At 43.8% G+C, this 24,384-nt stretch overlaps 1 protein-coding gene across 1 annotated transcript in view; it reads right to left on the reverse strand.

The window, feature by feature from the left end:
- LOC141133437 (complement C3-like) overlaps nucleotides 1–24,384 on the reverse strand; it is a 363,837-nt gene that overhangs the window by 191,154 nt on the left and 148,299 nt on the right. The window contains exons 11-14 of the mRNA XM_073622825.1: nucleotides 16,202–16,348; nucleotides 11,562–11,774; nucleotides 10,055–10,246; nucleotides 5,559–5,708 (exon numbers count right to left, since the gene is read on the reverse strand). Of these exons, the coding sequence (XP_073478926.1) occupies nucleotides 5,559–5,708; nucleotides 10,055–10,246; nucleotides 11,562–11,774; nucleotides 16,202–16,348 (702 nt within the window). The remainder of the gene's footprint in view (nucleotides 1–5,558; nucleotides 5,709–10,054; nucleotides 10,247–11,561; nucleotides 11,775–16,201; nucleotides 16,349–24,384) is intronic.

Here is a 24,384-nt window from a genome sequence, read left to right on the forward strand (position 1 = left end):
TTTTTTTCTCTCTTGCAATGTCATATCCGCCACCTATCTTCTAGCAAGCTAACTCACCAGCTCACAACACAGACCTCTCTCAAAAATTTCATTGTTACCCAAAGCACACATGATCTCTATTTGATTATAACTGCCTTGCTACCTAACGTATTGCTCTATTTGCAGTCTACTAGTCCATCCTCGCCTCGGCCCCCTGGCCAGCCAGAAGCAACGCTCTTCGCTCCTCTACACGGGACCCAGCTGTACTGACTCTCGGACTTCCATACCGCATCTTACCCATCACATCGACTGGGAAAACAAAAAACCAGCTCATCACGAGATCGCCTAACTGTAAGTGTTACAAGAAGCTTACACCAAACCCACACCCACAAGATGCCGTTTAACATCCTTTCACTCAACGTCAATGGGCTTAATCATCCAGCCAAACGCCACTCACTATGGAAAACCGTCAAGGATCTCCAGAGTGACATCATTTGCGTCCAAGAAACCCACCTACTAGCTCCCAACACTCCTCTGTGTAAAAATCGCCACTTTCCAAACGTATTCCACGCAACTCACTCTACCAAGACCAGAGGAGTCATGATTGCCATCAAAGATACCATAGACTTCCAACTCTTAGAAATAGTCCCAGACCCCGAAGGTCGTTTCATCATCCTTATCTGTACCATTAATAGAGCAACCTACACCATCATCAACCCATACGCTCCAAATTCTCACCAAATGAGATTCCTACGCAAGATTATCCGCACATTAAAACCCATCCAAAAAGGCCACACAATTGTGTGTGGGGACTTCAACCTGGTCCCAGATGTGTCCCTGGACTCTACCTCTTCAGCGAAGAGAAGTGAATCTCCTCTAAAAGCATTTATACAAACCCATGACCTGTATAATGTCTGGCGCTGTCACCATGGCGCCGAACAAGACTTCACCTTTTTTTCCCCCAGACATCATTCTTACTCCAGAATTGATTTGTTCCTGTCTGATAAACATATTTTACAAAAATTATCTCAGTCTGTAATCCACACCATGGCATGGTCGGACCACGCACCCACCTCAATTACCATCCAAGATCACAACCTCCAACATAATACATTCCTATGGAGACTAAACAGCTCCATAATTCAAAATATTAAATACACCCCAGAAATTTCAGAACACATTTCAGAATTTTTCTCGTTGAATAAGGGATCGGTACCCGACCCTGCCGTGGTGTGGAGCGCTCATAAAGCGTATATGAGGGGAATGCTCATTAAATTATGCTCTCATCATAAGCGACAGAGAACGCAGCGCATAAATGCACTAACAGCCCAAATAGCGGACCTAGAAAAGAAACACAAATGTGACCCTCAAAACCCACTCACGTATATGAAGAAGGGGGAAGTGGGACTTTAAATGAAGCACCCTGAGGTGCCTCCATCCCGGTATTGAATCCAGAAAAAAAGGGGAATTGGGACTTTAGATGAAGCAATTGAATAATGGAGGTAAGTTACAATAAAAATGTTTATTTGACATAGGTCTACAAACATTGAAACATGGTTCATTTCATGTATACACAAGGAGCGTGCACAAGGGTTGAATGTAATGACAGTGCCAGTAACAACAGACCTGACACCGGCACATGCATCCACATGGTACATATGTGTCCACCAGATAATGATAGCTCTACGCGTTTCGTGGGTATTCCCACTTGTCAGGAGCAGAGCATCTGCTCCTGACAAGTCCCAATTCCCCTTTTTTTCTGGATTCAAAACCCACTCACAAACCAACTACTATCCCTAAGACAGGAACTGAAAACCCTTCTCCTTCACTCATACGAATTCCTTCAAAGGAAATTTAAAGCATCTTCATACTCTACCTCCAACAAGGCAGGGAAGACATTAGCCCAACGACTCAAAGGAAGACGAAATAAAACTAGAATAACACTACTTAAACACCCCCACACTAACACCCCATTGACCAACCCCCAGGAAATTGCCGATGCTTTCAGCACCTATTATGAAGACCTGTACAACTTAAAACAAGACCACCAAACCCCCCAACCCACACAAGACGACATTAACAACTTCCTCACTAAAATCAATCTGCCCAAACTATCTATCGACCAACTGACCACCCTGAATGCACCATTCACTGACCTGGAAATCAAGGCTACTATTGACTCATTGCCTAGTGGTAAAGCACCAGGACCAGACGGGATAACAGGGGAATACTACAAATTGTTCTCCAATCAACTAATCCCACACCTTACAGATCTCTTTAACCACGCTGCCTCCTCTGCTAGCTTCTCGAAAGAATACTTAAAGCGGGGGTCCACCTATCTATCATTTTTTTTTTTTGGAGTTCATTCACAAACTGTTCTTCTCATGATTATCTACTCACATGTTCTGTGTAATAAGTCTGCCTGTGTCCTATTTCGTTGTAAAGAATAACTTATAAAATTCATTGAAGGCAGTTTCCATCTTCATTGTGGGCATTTGAAGCCCACAAGCATGTATTTCCTGGATGCAGTGAATGCTGTGCTCCCAGCATTCACCGAGATGTTGTGATGACGCTGTTGCACAATGCATGCTGGGAAGCCTGAGACTAGCTCCCAGGGGACTGTGGGAGGTCTGGGAGAGGCTAGAAACACGCCTACTCCCATGGGAGGAAAACCAGGAAGTGCTAAGAAGATTAGAAAAAAAAGGTAATTACGGCGATTTAAATTTTTTTACACAGCATGTCAGCATCTAGGCAAGGAAGAGAATGCATAGAGATAATGTTCAAAATTTGGGTGGAACCCCGCTTTAAAAGCGCTAGTAATAACCATACCAAAACCAGGGAAACAGTCGGATGCCCCCCAAAATTTTCACCCGATCTCCTTACTCAACTTAGACCTAAAAATTTACTCCAAAATCATAGCCAACAGACTAAATGAGATTATGCCAACTATCATACACCAAGATCAGACTGGTTTTACCAAAGGCAGACAATCTTCAGATGCCACCAGGAGGATGCTAGACCTTATCCACCATGCTGAATCCACTGGAACGCCTTCTCTGCTTCTTTCCCTAGATGCAGAGAAGGCGTTCGATAGAGTTCACTGGAAATACCTGGAAGCAGTCCTACACAAATTCGGATTCCAGGGACAGATCCTAACAGCCATCCTAGCATTGTACTCCAACCCTGAAGCCCAAGTGTTCACAGAAGGCATGCTCTCACGCCCATTCCCCATCACAAATGGCACACGCCAGGGCTGCCCCCTCTCCCCTCTAATATTTAACATGCTTATGGAACCCCTGGCTGAACACGTACGCTCCCACCCTAACATCTCAAGCATGCGTATAGGCCTCTCACACCACAAAATCAGTTTATTCGTGGACGATGTAATTCTAATCCTTACAGATCCGACTGTTTTCCTGGCAGAAGTACAAAAACTGCTCACATGGTTTAGCCCGATTTCTTATTACAACGTTAATGTGACCAAATCATTCATACTAGACATAAACATAAACACCACCATGAAACACCTCCTACAGCTACAATACCCATTTAAATGGGCAGAAACCGACATTTCATACTTGGGCATTCAACTCCCGAGGGAAACTAAGAAAATATACTCGAGCAACTACATACCGCTCTTACAACAAATTCAATCAACTTCACAACAAATAGCAAAGCACGAGCTCTCATGGTCGGGCAGACTTGCAGCATTTAAGATGATATGCCTCCCCCAAATACTTTATCATTTTAGAACCCTACCTATACCATTGCCAACCACCTTCTTCAAATCCCTCAAAACTATTTTCAACAAATACTTATGGAATGGGAAAAAAACGAGGAGTGCCCAACACAACTTAGTAAAACACAAACTAGTCGGTGGAACAGGATCTATAGACTTCGAGGACTATTATTTAGCAACAATCCTAGCTCAACTACCTTCCTGGTTCCAAACACAACCCACTACACTTTGGGGACAAATTGAAAGCTCCTCATTATCTCAACCCAACTTGAGAACTTGGATACTTAGTATTCCACTGGGAACCATATTACCAAAGGCGTTTCCCCCGACCATGAGAGCTTTGGCACTCGCATGGAAGAAATCAGTAACCTTACTGACCTCTAATCCCGCCACATCTCCAGGGCACATCCCCTTGGAATACCTACATCACACGCTACCAGAAATCTCTCTATCATCTTGGACCACCAAAGGCATACATCTCATACAAGATCTAATACATAACAACCACATTAAATCATTCGCACAACTTCAATCCGAATTCAATCTAACAGCAGCTGACAAATTCACTTACATTCGCCTACACCACTATCTAAAAACCCTACCCCTCCCCCTCTACAATATTCACCCTAAAACCTGGGAATATCTCACCAACACAGCCACTTAAACCAGAGGCATATCCTACTTCTACAACATTCTCCACAACAAACGTACCTTCCTCAAACTAAAACCCCACCAAAGTTGGGAAAAAGATTTAGCCCAGCCCTATACGGAAGACCAATGGCAACTTGCCCTCAAAACTATATACAAGGCCACTAAATGCGCGGCCCTATGGGAACTCACACAGAAAATCACACTACGTTGGTACATCACCCCAGCCAGAATTACAATCTTTAATCCAAAAATCCCTAATATATGCTGGAGATGCCACTCTTCTCCTAGCGACATTCTACATATACTCTGGACATGCACTAAACTCCACAACTACTGGGAAAGGATTTTTAGTTTAATCTCGAACATAACCCAAACTAAAATTCACCCCTCCCCTGCACTGGCGATACTTAACCTAACTATAGAATCAATCCCACATTCATTCAGACCAGTGGTCACTCACATCCTCCTGGCGGCAAGACTCAACATAACCAGACAATGGAAGTCTGACAATCCCCTGACAATAACCCAAGTCATTGACTTAGTAGCCCTTCACTACAGCTACGAGATCACAACGGCTACGCACACTGGCCAGGCGACGAAAACACACAAGAACTGGCAACCATGGATTGACTGGACTGCACACTGCGCAATCCACTAACCTAAACACTGATACACACCTCCTCTTCTTGACCGAGCAATACCTTTCTATAGGCAAGAGAAACAAGATATATGCAACAGCTAGTTCTAACTAGCACATATCTAGCAATATAAACCTACGATAGACGGGGCCTCTTCACTCCTGTGGCACTAAAGATCCCTGCGACTCTAGTGAAGAGGTCCAAAACTACGCAACTACGGATAATAACTATGGTAATCTAGAATCCACAATGGATATATGTTTAATAAAAGTTATAACCAACCAGGGTTGGTAAATTGTTATAAATATTGAACCCACAAGTTGAACCGTATTCCTTGTATTGTCTAACCAGAATGTCATTGCACGACATACAATGTCTAATTGTATAATGCAATCTGTATGAAAATCTTTCAATAAAAATATGGAAGAAAAAAAAAAAAAAAAAGTTTATACAAAATCACTATATGTTCTATTTAGTAATAATAGATAAAGAAAATTAAAATTCCTTGAAATACTAATGCGTTGAACAATGCTACGCGCTATAGTCCTTACCTTACTCTGGGTTATCTTATATTTCTTGTTTAATACAAAGACCGCTTTATCTACTGCCACTAATCCAATGTGAGAATCGGAATCTGCTTTCAGTGTTAAGGTTACAGGATCTGACGGTGCTATGGTCTTCTTGTCACTGTCCACCTTCAGCTAGTGTTGGGTTCCAGGATAGAAAAGGAGAAAGAAAAATACAATTTACTTGAGAGATGTAACCAAGTTTATTTTGGCAGACTTTGCTGCCATTCTTATTATTATACAGCAAATCGTAGTAAACTGACTACACACTTTATAAACTGAGGTCCCATTCACACTATACCACGCTACAAGCATAGAGCAGCCAATTCATTTCAATGGTCTGCCCTACACGTTCCAAACATGGCAAAGTATATCATGCACCTTGAGTTTTACAGGTTTTTAACTGTGGCCCTCTTATTACATATTCCAGATAACTCTAATGCCTCGTCCACACATTCGGACTTTCTGATAAGAAAACCGTGAAGTTTTGTCCGAAGGATGTTGGCTCAAACTTGTCTTGCATACACACGGTCACACAATTGTTGGCCAACAATTACGAACGTACTAGATGTACTATGTGGTTTTTCAGCTCTTTAGCGCCACACTTTGGGCTCCTTCTGCTAATTTCGTGTTAGTAGAAGTTTGGTTAGTGTTGATTTGCGCTTTTCTTTTCGCGTTTTTCATTTAGCGCTTTTCAGTTCGTGCCTTTCAGTTCATTTCTGAACGGCCGTTCGTCAACCAGACATGTTGCGGAATCGGAGGAGATAACGTGTTATTTATTATTGGCCTTGGAGTTATTGCTTTGACATTATTTTTTTGGTTGAATAATGATTTGATTTGGTATATTTTCTATATTTTTGGATGCATAGAATGCACTTTTTGGTTAAGTTCTATTGGCAGATAGCATGTCTAATTTTTTATTTATTTTTTTTTTTTATTTTTAATGCACAATAAAAAAAATTGTGGAGAATAATACTTGGCTATGTGTTTTACTTCAAATGACAGTTTGGGAGTAGGCAGTTACATTTTTAAAAAATACAATGTAAAATTGACAAGGGTTGTATCTTTGTTCCTAAAAACTAGGGGATAATGGTGTTGTGGTAACTTGCACAAATAAAAAAAAAAAAAAAAAAAAAAAAACATAATAATATTATTCTTGCTATCACTAGAAAAAAAAAGCCTTTGAAAATTTGTTTGCAATAACTCTATCAGTATCACCAGCAAATCAGCTTCATTATTATCCCATTAAAGAAGAAGAGAATTGTACGCTGCATTTGGAGATTTCATAATTTGCCACGTCACGAATGTTAACTCTCCATTACAAATGCTAGTTTACAAGACCGACTGCTTCTGCTTCCGAGCATGCGTGTTTGTACTTTGGACTTTTGTGCGACTGACTTGTTCACACACAATCGTAAAATCCGACAACACACTTTTGTTGGTGGAAAATCTGAAGACATGTTAGCCAGCATTTGTTGGTGGAAAGTCAGACAACAATTGTCCGATGGAGCATACACGAGGTCGAATTTTCTGCCAACAGCCTGACATCCAACATTTCCCTTTGGAAAATCCGATTGTGTGTACGGGGCTTAAGGGCTCATTTACGCCTTGCTTCAACTTTAACAGTTGAAAAAAATGGTGAAAAAAACAATAAAGACCTAAAGTTACTGTACATCCAAGCACTTAAATCCTCCCTCCAAAAAGTTGTTGAGCCCCATCCCGACATACACACACATATAAAAGTAAACTCATGTTGTCGGGGGCACCTACACATTAAAACATCAATTGCAATACACGTGTGTAGGCAGGTACCTAAAATGTTATTTGTATATGCACTTGGGGTTAATGTCTGGTAGTTCATGGGTTAACAAACTGTGGTGTGTCTGCACTTTTTGGTCTGTGGTGCTTCCTGTAGAAGGGATATACTGTATATAAGTGGTTGGAGGTAGAGCCTGGGTTGCTGTTGTTGGTCATGGGGATTGGACAGAGACCATACACATGGGGATGTAGATGTTGCAATGAAAATGGGGTTACCCCTTAGCAGGACCCTGAAATGGGACTTGAAGCCATACCACTACTTGTTGGGAACCAACTCTCAGGGCTGGGCTTAGCAGCTTCCTTCTCTATGCTCAGGCTGCTCAACTGTTGGATAATTGCCAGCACTCATTGATTCCTCAGTGGCTCACCTGGTTATCATTATCTGCTCGTCAGTCCCGCCTACAGCCATCCCATTCTGGCTATTTAAACTGCCTTGTTCATTCCTTTCCTACCCTCATCTGGTCAACATATCTGGAGTTTCTCTGCTGTGTTCCTGTTAAAGACTGTGCCTGGCTGACATCCCTTCTGGTTCCTGATCCTGTTTTTCTGCCTCTGGCAATGCTGATCTCTGGTTTCGTGATCACTGGTTTGTCTGATTACCCACTTTTCATTCTGATCCCTGACTTATGTTTTGGCTACGTTTACTGATCTGTGCAATTTTTTACATTACATTGTCTCAGTCTGATTCATGGTTCCTGACACCAACACAACCTAAAGGTATGAGCACCACAGCACAGCCCAAGTACCAGTACCAGTATAGCATTTATAAAAAGGAAGAATGTGTACTGCCATGATTATTGATATGTTGCCTTGCTGTTGTAACAACTAAAGAAGATTCAGGTAAAGAAAGTTCTGATGTAGTAGCAATGACTGGTCTGATTTACTGGTGAAAAGAGTGAGAGTGTGCTCCTACAGTGAATGGGGATGGGGGAAGGAGTGTAAATCTTCATGTTCACCTTCTGGGTAGAGAAGAGTGAGAAATAAAGGGAAGAATGAGCAGTCAGCTCCGGAGAGGAGGTAGTGATGGACTGGAGAGAGGGGTTCTGAAGCAAGGATGGACTGGTGGCTATATGCTTTGCCCTTCTGAGTGGCAGGGTCCCTTTATTAGGGCCCTGTGCATAACTGAACCCTCCTGGGGGCCTGGCCTGAACCACAGAGTTTGTGGCCTCCCAAAGTATACATACTTCCCAACTTTTTGAGATGGGAAAGAGGGACACCTATTAGCAAAAGTATATAGGCATAGGACATACCCCTGCCACACCCCCTTACAGGCTCAGCATACAAAAAAAAGATTTGTTCAATCAAAAAGTGCTTTTTTACCACTACTATTCCTTTATTATGGCTTTTGAAATGTACAAATGAAACAATGTAGAAACTGGATGAAAGTTTTAGCACTGGGAAACACTTTTTGAAAGATAAATAGTGCATTTTGTATATAACTATATAGATCAGACCAAAATGAGGGACAAATGAGAAGGAAAGAGGGACAGAGGGACTTTGTTCCAAATCAGGGACAGTCCCTCAAATTCGGGGACAGTTGGGAGCTATGAGTATACAGCAGCTTCCCTCCATGCCTAAAGAGAGCAGGAGTAAGAAGAAGAGCGTATCACTTAAGGTGTAAAAGAGCTGGTGAAGAGAATCCATGCTCAATGTGGTATCTCTCGAAATGTCTCTGTAGTCAATTCCAGGACAGGTGTCACTGGTAAGTGAAAGGACATTATCCTTCTGGAGTGGGGCCCGTAGAAATACGGCCTCTGGCTATGAGGGGCACTAACTCGCACATGAAAGCAACATAACTATGCTAACATTTAGCAAAAGTGATCAGAAAAATTCACAGTAAGCTGTTCCCACATGCTAACACTTGATACATACAGTATACACAGTATTGCCACTGGAGTGACAGTAATAATTCTAAGGCCATTATTCATTGTTGACTCTGACCTGTGGGGGCCTTTAAAACATCACCTATGGTAAAGATTTAGGGTGCCGAAGTTTCCTGGGCGCACACAATTTTAAGGCTCGACATGTTGGATGTTTATATACTCAACGGAACTTCAACTTTTATATTTTACCCCAAAAATTGGTAATATATTGTTTTTGTGTGCCTTAAAATTAACTTTAGTGTATTTTTTTACTAAAATTTTGCATTTGATAAACCGTTGTGCTATTTTTGTGTGACATAAAAAAATTTAAACTACAACTATTTTATTTACCAGGGTGTCTGATTTCAAAAAGTATATAATGTTTTAGGGGTTTTAAGTAATCTTCAAGCCTAAAATGTTTTTAACGTGTGCAAGAAAAGAAAGAAACTGCGCTGACAGCGAAAGTACAGCCAACACTTTCCATTCATCTCCTGTCCCAGGGACAAGGCAGGAATTGAGTTGATTTTCTTTCACTTCCTGTCCTGGTAATGTACCACAAATTGTGATGAAATCTTTACAAATTGAAGGGAAGTACGCTGTTATATAGCTGCCACTGGAACAGGTCTCCTCAAGTGAAGAATTACCCTCACCTACAGTTGGCATTGTCAAAGCACATTTACAAATTGTTACTGAATTGTAAATTTAAAAAAAGTGGCTTGACTTTTTAAAAATTTTTCACAATTTATAGGTGTGTTTTCTGCTATTCAAAATGTTTCCTTCCATCCAAACTGGCCGCCTTACCGTTCCCATGCATTCATCAACCACATCCACCCAGAGGGAATCCGACACAAGCTCTTTTTCAATGGTATAGTATGCCACAATACGAAATGAAGGGATTAAGTCCTTTTTCACAATGAGTGACATAGTGACAAGGCCTTGGCCTTGATCTCGCTTCTGCTTGCCCACAGTTATTATTCTGCCTTTGCTGAGGATCTGAAAAAAAAACAGTAGTCATTATTTTGAATTACATTTTAAGTTGGACATTTCAGTAGTCTACATGAATAAAATCTTGACGCTTCTCAATATAGGACACGCATTGATGAGCTTTTATTCATACCAGAACTGATTCTCTTGTCAAACAAATCTACAGAAATTCAAAAACAGTTTAAAGCAGGTTTATATGGCATAGAAAGAAGTCAGTTGCTGATCAGAAATAGAGACCCTAAAGCCAGCTTTCATTTTTGGTCCAAGGAGACACAGGCAGGGGGATTCTCCACCACACAGCTGATATTAAGAAGGTTCAAAAATACTTGCAACATCTTTGACCTAATAGCCATGTGGCTATATTAAATCAATGACAATGAAAGTATAGGACCATATTAGATAAATTATGTCGCCAGCATCCACACTCCTTTGAAACACCTGCTGAAGGGTGGGTAATTCCAGTGTTCCATTCCGAACACTGAATCCAGCTGTCATGCTTGATCCAACAAGATTTAGGCAGGGCATTCCCTGCCTTACAGTTGATTTAACAAAGGGTCAGGGTTGATCGTGACATCATTGACCTAATATGGCCACATGGCCATTTTATGTTATGGTCATTAACCTAATATGGCCATGTGACAATGTTAAATCAATTATGTCACAAACATCTCTGCACCTTTGTAACTTCAGGTGTTGGGTAGGAAATTCTCATGTTAAGGTCTAAAGTCAACTGTCAATCTTTGTGCAATGAAATGCTAGTGGGGGACTCCATGCCCCACAGCTGATTTTACAAAGGGGTGAGGATGCCCGTGACATCATTGACCTCATTGGCTGCTTGGTCATAGTAGGTCAACGACACTGGTACATTATGGTCTTGTGGCCATATGAGGTCGATGAGGTCATGAGCATCCTTACCCCTTTGTGTATAGGCAATAAGGAAGAGCATGAGCCTTAAAGCGACCCTTGTGCTCCAGTCCAGAGAAAATGTAATTGGCAGGCAGGTGAAAGCATTTGCTCATTTTCCTTTCTCAGTGGTCTTGTGACAGTACCATATATGTATGGTTAAAGAAAATGTCCTTCTTGGCGTTGAAAAATCTTATGCTGAAAATATTTTGTAAAGACCTTCCAAACTCTAATAAAACCATGGTGATTTTGAAAAGCCAGTTAGTTCAACCAATAAAAAAATAATACATAAATAGAAAACCTCTATATACCCATAGTTGATCCAGAGGAAGGAGAAAAACCCAAATGAAGCATTGTTCAATTTCAATTTGCTCCAACGGGGGAAAAAATTCCTTCCTGATCCCTCAGAATATGAACTTACCAGATATGTAAAATACTGAACTTTGTCTTGGTCTGTAGGAGGGCTTGTCAATATATGAAACGTTATGAAAAGTTGTTTGTTCGGCTTTGCCACATTGGTATCGATAGTCAAGTGCAGATAGTTTCCCTTTCCACTTTGTGGTTGGTATGCAGTTATGGTGGCTTGCTCGGAGGCCTGGAGTTTTTCATCTAGTCCCCCTATTGTTGTCTTCACCTGTTAAAAGGGGAGGTTGATTTGTTAAAGAGGTGTACAAATCTGGTTAAAAAGATAGCACTACTTTCACAAAAAAAAACACACAAAAAAAATGCTATATGGCTAATGGTGACCTCCAGAGTCGGGGAGAGCTGACATCCTTCTCTGTAGAGTGGGTTACAAGGCATGGTGGGTGTAATAAGATGGAGTGATGGGCGCCAGACACTTTTTGAATGTAAAGAGATTTATTGTCTCTTGAACAAGAACTGTGGGAGAGAGGGTTAGGGTCAGGACACCCTTGAGTAGATGCAATGATAATTGGCAGACTCTGAGACTTCTATAGGTAGACAGCTATACAGTGGAAAGCCTGCAGCAGGACACCACTTCTGTATAGGTAGGACTGCTGTCTCCTATGGCAACAAATCATGTAACAGTCACTAATGGTAGTTGTATTTAACTATTGGAAACACAAATAGTTCTTCTCGCACTCTACAGTCTCTCACTGTAGGTCTATAGTCACTGAGCTCCCAGTCTCTCATTAGACTCTCAGACTCAATCGCCACTGGATCCCCTGAGCTCTTCCAGTTCCACAACTCCGTATCTTCCTCAAGCGTCACCCCCGCTTCCCTGGCTTGGCACTCACAGATACTCCTCAAGCGTCACAACTGCTGACCTGCTAGGTCCCTGGCTTGGCAATCACTGATGCTCCTCAAGCATCACCTCTGTTGTTCCGCCGGGTCCCTGGCTTGGCACTTGTTGAAGTTTTCCCACTTCTTCACCATCCCCGGCTTATGAGAAGACTGCTCTGGTATTGGCTCCAGCTTACTCACAGTGGTCTCCGGTAACAAGGTGGATGGTCCCTTAGTGGCGACAGCTTCCTCTCTACCTCTGACCACAACTGGTTCCCGTCCAGCTGTACCTTTACTCTCGGTTGGACTACAATCCTGCAGTCCCAAACCTGTGCTGCTTCTCCTGCTTCTGGATAGGCCCTCAGACAGCCTAGCAGCCAGATGTCCCCGGGATAGGCCTCAGGCTTCCGGCCTAGCAGCCCGGGGCAGCATAACACACGTCGACCCAGACAGCCATACAGGTGGCACAGAACACTGATCACCTGACTCCACCCAAATAAATAGGCTCTCCCAGCAGGCCAAGGGTCTAAAGAAACCCCCGCCAAATGGCTGAGACACCCTATTCAGTATTAACCTGATCTTGCTAAGCCCTTGTCCATCTAATGTCACCAGCATAACGCCACCTAGCGACAGAAGAGAGAAGGTGCAGCAAGTCCAAAACTAGAGAGGAATCAGTGGATCTGCTAACAATTAACCAGGGCAACTACCGCCTGGCAAACTAAATTTACTAATAACCACGCCTAAACTCCAGGGTGCTACATCTAAATCATGTACGATTGCTAAATAAGCAATATTGTAGTTCAATGTTATTAACTATTACCATTCCTTTTCAATCTGTATTTTCCAAAAAAATTCAATACAATACGGAAACCTGAAGACATTCCGTACATTGTTGGTGTATAGCACGCCCCCAGAAACGTAATTTACTCCTTGTGCAATTGGCTCACTGATTTTCCCAGAAGCCTTCACTAAAATACAATAAAAATTTTTGTCATCCACTGCAGTAAGAATTTCAGTTTTGGTCAGATAATCCCCAATAGTAAAAAACTTCTAAAGGGATGCAGAAAACTGAAAGTGCACCAGGTCATTATAATGAACCAGGCTTCCTTTTCAGAATCAGTCCACAAAGGATATTGGGGTTTATTTACTAAAGGCAAATCCACTTTGCACTACAAGTGCAGTAACAGTGCACTTGGAAGTGCACTTGGAAGTGCACTCGCCGTAGATCCGAGGGGGACAATAAGGAAAATTAAAAAAAACAGCATTTTTGCGTGTACATGATTGGATGATAAAATCAGCAGAGCTTTCCCTGATTTCAGATCTTCCCCTCAGATTTACAGCGACTGCACTTCCAAGTGCACGTTCAAGTGCACTTGTAGTGCAGAGTGCATTTGCCTTTAGTAAATCAACTCCATAGTGACATAAACAGCTTTTTCTTTAGAGCAAAAAAAGAGTAGGACTCTGCTTCAAAGTTTGCTAAAATCCCTGCAATGTGCATTGATCACCCAGCAGTGGTGACAGACAGCCAATTCGCAACCCACTGTGACACTCAAACAAAGGTCCTACTCTGGGTGGGTTGAATGAGCACTTTCAATGTCAGCAGCTCATGTTAACTTTCATTAAGATTTTTCAACTTGTGTGTGGGGCTGATCCTCCTTATTTCTCATATTGAAGAGGAAAGAAAGTAGCAAACCACCAGTGTGACCTTTCCTGTCATTAGGAGAGTCATACTCCATTATCATATCCCCCAACATTTTGAGATGGGAATGAGGGACACCTACTAGCAAACGTATGTAGGCATAGGACACACCTCCTGCCACATCCCCTTAAAGGAGAATTAACCAAAAAAAAAAAAAAAAAAGGTTAATTAAATCCACAAGGGCTTTTTTTTACCACTACTACCGTTATATTGGCTTTTAAAATTTACAAATTCAGCAATTTAGAATTCGGATGAAAGGTTTAGCACTGGGAAACACTTTTTGAAAGATAAAAAGTGCATTTTATATACAACTATATGGATCAGACCAAAATGAGGGACAAATGAGGGGGAAAGAGGGACAGAGGGACATTGTTCCAAATCAGGGACAGTCCCTCGAAATCAGGGGCAGTTGGGAGCTTTGCATTAGCTCTGCCTTGTGCTGTTAGAGCGAGGCAAAATGTTTAAGCACCAAAACAAAAGGAGTGCAGGCAGCCAAAGCCTAAAGCCGCATACACACGAGCGGAATGTCCGACAGAAAAAGTCAGACGGAATCTTTTCATCGTCTATTCCGATTGTGTGTATGCCTCATTGGACTTCTTTTTTCGAAAATTCTGACGGACCTAGAAATGGAACCGCTCATCTGTATGCTGTTCCGATGGACCAGCATTCAAACGACGCATGCTCCGAAGCAAGTGCGAGACGGAAGCTATTGGCTACTGGCTTTTGAACTTCCTTTTTCTAGTCCCGTCATACGTGCTGTACGTCACCGCGTTCAGGACGGTCGGACCTTGGTCGGACTTTGGTTTGATCGTGTGTAGGCAAGACCGCTTGAATGAAATTCCGTCGGAGAAACCTTCGGAGTTTATTACGATGGCAAAACCGGTCCTGTGTACGCGTCATTAGTAGAAAACCCTGTCCCCTACCAGCAAGCTGCAGAGAGGAAACCTTGCTCTCTGTGGTCAAGCAGCGGCCTCTCTACACAGGCCCGCCACACCCCAAGTTGAGTCAGAGCTAGAGCTGTCAAATCAATAGTGAATGCGGGCTTTTCTGATTGCAGAGCCATGGGTCTGATTCATTAGGGGGTGCGGCTAGACAAGAATAAGGGTCCCACTGTGCAGCATGCTGATGGGGAATAATTCCCCCTTAACTCCCTTTGTGAGCCAGTGATCAAGAATGACTATGCAGATCAAATGTTTTGACTTCACGGGCTGCAAGCTTGCCCAGTGCAACCCAGCCAACCAGAATTTTCACAAAAAGCCATGGCACCTGGCTGGGAGTAGCTCCAACTTGAAAAAGAGCACCCCAATCTTCAGGTTAGGGGAGTTAATTTTTCTTCCTGTTTCTTTATACTCTCCTGTCGTATGTCATACTCTATCACTTTATAATGGGCTGTTATACAGTATATAGCACCTCCTGTTGATTTATTCTATTGTCGGCTATAAATGTACAGCACACTCTTCCTCTTCAGATCCGTGCACCCGCCCCTGCATGCATGTTAGATTTTGACATGTGACATGCCTGTGCACCTGCTGCATTTGCATCCAGTTCTATAGGCTGCCTGCATGCAGCTCTGAGGAGGAAGAAGAAATCAGCACCAGTCCGAATGAGCCCTTATGTATTGACATAACTGCTGAATTGGCACCAACCAAAGGCAGCGTAACTCTTCAGTATAACACAGAAGTTGAATCCAATACAATTGTACTTCATATTATTGCAGCATATATCATGTTTTTTTACCAGTCTATTGAAGCGTAAGACAATGACTTTCCTAAGCCCTGTCTCTGCAAAGAGCTAACATTGACTGAAGGAATATGGAAGAAGCATAGAGGGTCACGTTAGGGTTGAACTTACTAGCACTAAACAGAAGGGGAGGACAGAGGGAGATACCAAATCACATAAGTAAGCTAATTGTAGTGACCTAAAACCACCACAGGATGTCAGAATACTACAGAAACCTGATGCAGTTCAATAAAGCACAGAAATATATATATATATAAGTGGAAGAAAACAGAACTATTCAAACAATCTATTTATATGAATGGGTGTACTGAATAATATACCAGTTATCAACAACGGCAACCCTTGTACTTCCCTCTAGGCAGTTTTCCTCAAAAACTTACCGTTATTTTCAAAGGATTTTTATCTGAACCGGTCTTTACTAGCAACTTAGCTGTTCCATCTTCCCCAGTAACACCTGGGACGCTTCCTGGGTTGGCCTCTACTGGAATTCCATTTGCTGGTGAGCCATCTGGGTTTGTAACCAACACCTAAAAGAGAAGAAAAACTCATTCCTGGTGCATTAACCTTTACCTCAAATGTCCAGAAAGGAAAAAGAAGGATGGGAAGTTTCGGACCAACTTCACGTCAACAAATTGTCAAATCTCTCATAATTTGGTTTGTTTTACATTGCTGGTCCTCAAGCCCGTTTCTATAGATGCTCAAGCTATGCCTTCCATATTTGGATGGACGAAAGCTAGAAAGCTGGAAACACTTCTATGCAAATAATTTTCTAGCAACCCACTGGTCTTCACATCAACATATTGCTATCCCTGTCAAAATTTTGTTTTTCTTATATTGCTACTCCACAATCCCTTTTTTATATAAAGGTAGGTAGAATGGAGCGCCTGATATCCAGTGAATGCGCTTTGGAAGATGAGTTTGTAATCCTTTATTGAGAGTAGCAACAAGTAACCAAATCAATGCGTTTCGAGTGAACAAAGTTTCCCCCTTTGTCAGGGGTGTTGCTGCATACTAAGTGCCACATAACTTGGTTGGAGGCCAAGTTGACAAGAGGGTTTACCTTATAGGTCTGGTCCGAGCACCCCTGAATGTGGTGACAGAGGTACAAGGCTCATAGAAGCATGGGTGCTAGTTGCTTGGTAGCAAGTCACTTTTTGACAGACATAGACGTAGTCAAGGCAGGCTAGAGTCATTTTCAGTGAGGCAGCAGTGTGGACAGGAAGCAGGCAGAACAAGGTCAGTAGCAGGCTGAGGTCAGTACCAGGGAAACAGGCAAAGCAAGGTCAGAAACAGGCCGAGGTCAGTACCAGAGAAGCAGGCAGAGCAAGGTCCAGGAGCAGGCCGAGGTCAGTAACAGGGAAGGAGGCAGAGCATAGTCAAAGCAAGGTCAGGAACGAGCTGGGTCAGCAACGGAAGATCAATCAGCGAACACAGGAACACAGGTCACAGGAAATCTGAAGAACATAGCAATTAGCACACACCAGGGTTTCCTTTAAATAGGCACCTTGGCACCTAAGCACATGGAAGCATGCGCCAATGTGTGCTGGCACACAGAGATACACCTATGTGTCAGTGGACTCTGGTAATTAGCCCAAGCTTGTCTGCATGCTAGTCCATGTCTACAAGCACCCAGATAGCAAGAAATTGTGCTGCAAGTTTGAAAATGACTTGCTAAGCTATTGCTAGACTTGCCAAGCTTCACAAGTTTGTTGCACAATTGCAGCAAGTCCGCATTGCATGACTCCAGATCAACTTTCTTTGCAAACATTCTGCAAGTCTGCTGCAAGTTTTGTTGTGCAATAGTCATTCCACCACAGGGATCACTGTGACTTCCAGAGCTCTTGCTGTAGACTCACCACTGCAACATTTCTCTTGCTACAGTCCTGCCACGCAAATTTGCCACAAATTGGAAAAGTGCCAACTAGAACTTGTGCTTCAAGTGCTCTACACGTGTACAATTTGCCAGTGAAAATATGCAGCAAGTCAAGAAGACTTTTGCCCCGTACACACGGTCGGACTTTGTTCGGACATTCCGACAACAAAATCCTAGGATTTTTTCCGACGGATGTTGGCTCAAACTTGTCTTGCATACACACGGTCACACAAAGTTGTCGGAAAATCAGATCGTTCTAAACGCGGTGACGTAAAACACGTACGACGGGACTATAGTCGGGGCAGTGGCCAATAGCTTTCATCTCTTTATTTATTCTGAGCATGCGTGGCACTTTGTCCGTCGGATTTGTGTACACACGATCGGAATTTCCGACAACGGATTTTGTTGTCGGAAAATTTTATATCCTGCTCTCAAACTTTGTGTGTCGGAAAATCCGATAGAAAATGTGTGATGGAGCCTAATTTCCGACAACAAGGTCCTATCACACATTTTCCGTCGGAAAATCCGACCGTGTGTACGGGGCATTACAATTCAACACTGCCCCAAATTTATGGCAGGTTATCCTTGCTATCTGGGCATTAGCTGCACAGGAATTAGCATTACCTGCACAAGAATGAACATTAGCTGTAGCATTAGTATTAGATGTGCGAGTATTGGTCCTCTGACAATAATAATAAAGAGGGAAAGATACCAAACAGGTGTGTCTGTAATTCAAAGATCAGGCGGATGGAGGTCAGTTGTGTTTAAACTATGCTACCTCTATATGCTGCAACAACCGTGAGGAAGGGGGAGGCTTTGTTCCTGCAAAACGCGTTGGCTTGATTACTTGTTCCTACTCTCAATAAACAATTACAAACTCGCCTTCCAACTCATATTTACTAGATATTGGATGCTCCTTATTGTACCTACCTTTACAAATACATGTGGAATTGACCTTAAGGTCGCACCCAGAGGTAGCAGCACAAGCCCCAAAAAGTGTTCATTCCCACTTTCTTTTTTAAGTAGTTTTAAACACTAAAATTTTATTTATACCTACAGGTAAGCCTTATAATAAAGCTTACCTGTAGGTAAAATGAATATCACTTAAACGTGCATCGTTTAGGAGATATTCTTGCGAGCAGCAACTGGTGGCGTCACCGTCGCATGCGCTCTGAAGGAACGGCATTCCGGCATCGGAGTGATGTCATTGTGGTTCGGCCAATCAGATGCCTGGATTACCCAAACCTGGAAGGAAGACTGGGTGAAGATGAAAGTGCCTGTAGCTGTGACACAATGATACAATGCCTCCTGAGTCCTCACCACCTTTCAAATGCTCTATATCTAGATCGCCATGTGAATCGCTCTTCTAGAAGCAAAGCAAACTTGTAAACAAGGACTTAAACACTTTTAAAGAACACTTTTGAGGAATAAAGCTTAGTGAAGTTAAAAAAAGTAGAAAAGAAAGGTATTAAAGCATATTTTAAAACTCAATGCAGCTTGAGAATGCATGTCAACACAAGTGTATTTATGTGCCCTTAAAGAGGAAGTAAATTTCCATCTTCTGCTCTTACCTATAGGTAAGCCTATAATAAGGCTTACCTATAGGTAGTGTAAACATCTCCTAAACGTGCACCGTTTAGGAGATCTTTTGTTTATATGCAGTCAGTGATATCACTGGTGCATGCGCTCTGAAAAACGACTGCCAGTGCCGTTTCTTCAGAGCCCCGTGCTGTGAACATCGGCTCCCACGCACATGCATGGGAGTTACGTCATCGGGCTCTGTCTAGTCACAGAGCCAGAGTCCGCAAACCCAGAAACAAGATGGGAGAAGATGGGAGCCCCTGCAGCGCTGACTTCTCGGCGCTAGAAGAGCTTCCTTTTCAGGTAAGTTTAACATATTGTGCTAGTATGCAATGCATACTAGCACATTATGCCTTTACCTTGCAGGTAAAAAAAATTAAAAAATTGTCCAGCGGGTTTACAACCGTTTTTGCAACCACTTTGCTGTGGGAATAGACACTAAAATGAACGAAAATGATACAAAAGTATAAGAAAATAATGCAGGCAGTGTGCTCCATTGGAGGGGTCTACCCAGTCTGGAGTTGGGCATTACGAATGGGTTCTGAAGGACCAAATGACTAGCTCCTGTTCTGCACATATTCTTCTGGGTAGGTGGGAAGTAGGGATGAGCCGAACACCCCCCGGTTCGGTTCACACCAGAACCTGCGAACGGACCGAAAATTCGTTAGAACCCCATTGACGTCTATGGGACTCGAACGTTCAAAATCAAAAGTGCTCATTTTAAAGGCTAATTTGCATGGTATTGTCCTAAAAAGAGTTTGGGGACCCGGGTCCTGCCCCAGGGGACATGTATCAATGCAAAAAAAACTTTTAAAAACGGCCGTTTTTTTGGGAGCAGTGATTTTAATGATGCTTAAAGTAAAAAAAAAGTGAAATATTCCTTTAAATATCGTACCTGTGGGGTGTCTATAGTATGCCTGTAAAGTGGCGCGTGTTTCCCGTGCTTAGAACAGTCCCTGCACAAAATGGCATTTTTAAAGGAAAAAAAGTCATTTAAAACTGCTTGCGGCTTTAATGTAATGTCGGGTCTTGGCAATATGGATGAAAATCAGTGAGACAAACGGCATGGGTACCCCCCAGTCCATTACCAGGCCCTTTGGATCTTGTATGGATATTAAGGGGAACCCCGCACCCAAATTAAAATAAGGAAAGGTGTGGGGCCACCAGGCCCTATATACTCTGAACAGCAGTATACAGGCGGTGCAAACAAGACGGGGACTGTAGGTTTGTTGTTAAGTAGAATCTGTTTGTAATTTTGAACGGGTACATTTTTAACGTGTTTAGCTCCAGCCAAAAAATCTTTTTTAAGCTTTTGGAAAACATAGGGAAGGGTTATCACCCCTGTGACATTTGTTTTGCTGTCTGTCATCCTCTTCAGAAGATTTCACCTCACTTTTTGTCCCAATGACAAATGTTTTTTGAAAATTTGGGGTTTTTTGTGGAACAAGGATTGGAAAGCATCAGTGGAAAGGAGAAACGTTTTTCCCATATTAACTCTTACAGGAAAGAATTTCCCTTCCTAGGGGTAGATTTCATCTCACTTCCTGTTGTCTCCTTCCGTTTGCAAGTAGGAGTGGTTTGTAAGTTAGATGTTTGAAAGTAGGGGCCTGCCCTATATATTCAGCAGAAATTTGGGCCTTAGGTGTTGTTGTGGCCACAACACTGTAAGCCCTCACAAGGCCCCGCTGTGAAATATTAGATCAAGAATTGTAATTACAGAAAAATTGGGCCTTTGGTGGTGGTGGTGGTGCTGGTGCCACAACACTGTAAGTCCTCACTCGCTCTTGGTGGGCGCAGAAATGGGCCCTGCTGTGAAATATTAGATCAAGAATTGTAATTACATGCCCCTGTTGAACAAGGGCAGAAAAATTGGACCTTTGGTGGTGGTGCTGGTGCCACAACACTGTAAGTCCTCACTCGCTCTTGGTGGGTGCAGAAATGGGCCCTGCTGTGAAATATTCGATCAAGAATTGTAATTACATGCCCCTGTTGAAAAAGGGCAGAAAAATTGGGCCTTTGGTGGTGGTGGTGGTGCTGGTGCCACAACACTGTAAGTCCTCACTCGCTCTTGGTGGGTGCAGAAATGGGCCCTGCTGCTAAATATTAGATCAATAATTGTAATTGCATGCCCCTGTTGAAAAATTAGGCCTTAGGCACTGGTGCTGGTGCCACAACACTGCAACCCCTCACAGACACTCTAGTTGGAACGCAGGAACGAGCCCTGCTGCAAAGTATTGCATCAAAAATTGTAATTACACGCCCCTGTTAAACAGGGGCTGAAAAATTGGGCCTTAGGCACTGGTGCTGGTGCCACAACACTGCAACCCCTCACAGATACTCTAGTTGGAACGCAGAAACGAGCCCTGCTGCAAAGTATTGCATCAAAAATTGTAATTACACGCTCCTGTTAAACAGGGGCTGAAAAAATGGGCCTTAGGCACTGGTGGTGGCGCCCAGAACCAAAAATGTTCTTACAAGCTATCAGCGTGATCATTGAGGAGGAAGAGGATAATTACTCAGGGATAGTCACTCAGCGTCAGCATAGGCAGTTTTTGAAGGGATCTGAGATTTCAAAAATAATTATTCGGTTACATCAGCATCAGGTGCTTGGTAGCTGGTGGTGATCCAAGACTGATTCATTTTTATGAAGGTCAGTCGATCGACCGAGTCGGTGGACAGACGCACCCTGTGATTGGTTACAAAGCCTCCAGCAGCACTCAATGTGCGTTCCGAAAGAACGCTGGATGCAGGACAGGCCAGTAGCTCAATTGCATACTGTGCAAGCTCTGGCCAGTGATCCATCCTCAAGACCCAGTAACCCAGAGGATTTTCGGTGGGAAAGGTGTCCAAGTCAGATCTTGCCCCTAGGTATTCCTGCACCATGTAAAACAGACACTGGTGATGGTTGCTGGAACCGATCATACCTTGGGGCTGCGGACCAAAAAATTGTCTGAACGCATCGGTCAGACGGCCACCTTCTCCACCGCTCCTTCTTTGACTGACTGAAGCCTCAGCAATACGTTGTCCAGAAACAGGAGTTTGTAACCTCCCAGTCTCTGGGAACGCGTTGCACAGACCTTTCTGCAAGGCCTCCCGAAGATGTTTCCTCCTCTGCTCCCTCTGTGATGGCAAGATAAGGTCTGCAACCTTACCCTTGTAACGTGGATCAAGGAGGGTTGCCAGCCAGTATTGGTCCTTTTCCTTGATACAACGAATACGAGGATCCTTACACAGGCTTTGCAGGATCAGGGAGGCCATGCAGCGTAGGTTTGCTGAGGCATTCGGTCCGGAGTCCTCTGGGTCACTAAGGACGACATGGTCCGCAGCCACCTCCTCCCAGCCACGTACAAGTCCATGTGTTTCTTGGGACTGATCCCTTAAAGACTGCTGCTGATACTGAGTCCCAGGCTCCACCTCCATACTGACACAATCTTCCTCCTCCTCCTCCTCCTCCTCATCCTCTTCCTGTGTGATCGGCAGGCACGCAGGAACACTGTCTGGATAAAGGGGGCCTTGAGAGCTAAGGAGGTCCTCCTCTTCCTGCCTCTGTTCTGCCTCAAGTGCCCTGTCCATTATTCCACGCAGCGTGTGCTCCAACAGGTGGACAAGAGGGACAGTGTCACTGATGCATGCACTGTCACTACTCACCATCCTCGTGGCCTCCTCAAATGGTGACAGGACAGTGCATGCATCCCTGATCATGGCCCACTGGCGTGGGGAAAAAAAAACAAGCTCCCCTGACCCTGTCCTAGTGCCATAGTTGCACAGGTACTCATTGATGGCCCTCTGCTGCGTGTGCAGACGCTGCTGCATGGCCAACGTTGAGTTCCACCTGGTGGGCATGTCACAGATTAGGCGGTTCTTGGGCAGGTTAAACTCCTTTTGGAGGTCCGCCAGCCGAGCACTGGCATTGGCATATGACCGGTGAAAATGCACACAGACTTTCCTGGCCTGCCTCAGGACATCCTGTAAGCCCGGGTACCTGCCCAAGAACCGCTGCACCACCAAGTTAAGGACGTGAGCCAAACAGGGCACATGGGTCATTTGTCCCTGTCGGAGGGTGGAGAGGAGGTTGGTGCCATTGTCGCAAACCACCATTCCTACCTTAAGTTGGCGTGGTGTCAACCACCTCTGAACCTGCCCCTGCAGAGCTGACAGAACCTTTGCCCCAGTGTGGCTCCTGTCCCCCAAGCACACCAGCTCAAGCACCACATGGCATCTTTTGGCCTGCGTACTTGCATAGCCCCTTGAACGGCTACGGAGCACCGCTGGTTCCGAGGACAAAGCACAGGAAGAGGCCATGGAGGAAGAAGAAGAGGAGGGGGTGGAGGAGAGAGGTGTGTCACAATCATTAGTAGTGGCATTTTGGAGGCGTGGTGGGGGAACAACCTCCAACACTACTGCACCTTGTCCTGCATCCTTCCCAGCTACCAGCAGTCACCCAATGCGCCGTGAACCTTAGGTAATGTCCCTGTCCATGCCTGCTGGACCATGAGTCAGCGGTAATATGCACCTTACCGCTGACCGCCCTGTCCAGCGAGGCATGGACATTGCCTTCCACATGCCGGTAGAGAGCCGGAATCGCCTTCCGTGAGAAAAAGTGGCGTTTGGGTACCTGCCACTGAGGAACTGCACATTCTACAAACTCACGGAAGGGGGCAGAGTCTACCAACTGAAAAGGCAGCAGTTGAAGTGCTAGCAATTTTGCCAAGCTAGCATTCAACCGCTGGGCATGTGGATGTCTGGGAGCAAACTTCTTTCGGCGTTGCAGCAGCTGGGGCAGGGAAATTTGCCTGGTACAATCTGACGTCGGTGTACCGAAAGCAGATTGCCCACAAGTACTTGGCTGTGACACACCTAATTCTACACCTTCATTCCTCTCAGTGCAGGTCTCAGAGAGGACTGAAGGTATAGTGGGGTTAGAGATCTCAGCTGATGAGGAGCAAGGAGAGGTCCTCTTTGTTCTTTGGTGTTTTAGATACGCTTGCCAACGAACTGCATGGCAGGTCAACATAAGTCTGGTCAAGCATGTGGTACCCAAGCGGGAGATGTTTTGGCCATGCGAGATATGCTTGAGACATATGTTGCAAATAGCAGCGGTGCGATCTG

The sequence above is a fragment of the Aquarana catesbeiana genome, linkage group LG03 (genome assembly GCF_042186555.1).
Source record: "Aquarana catesbeiana isolate 2022-GZ linkage group LG03, ASM4218655v1, whole genome shotgun sequence".
Lineage (NCBI taxonomy): Eukaryota > Metazoa > Chordata > Amphibia > Anura > Ranidae > Aquarana > Aquarana catesbeiana.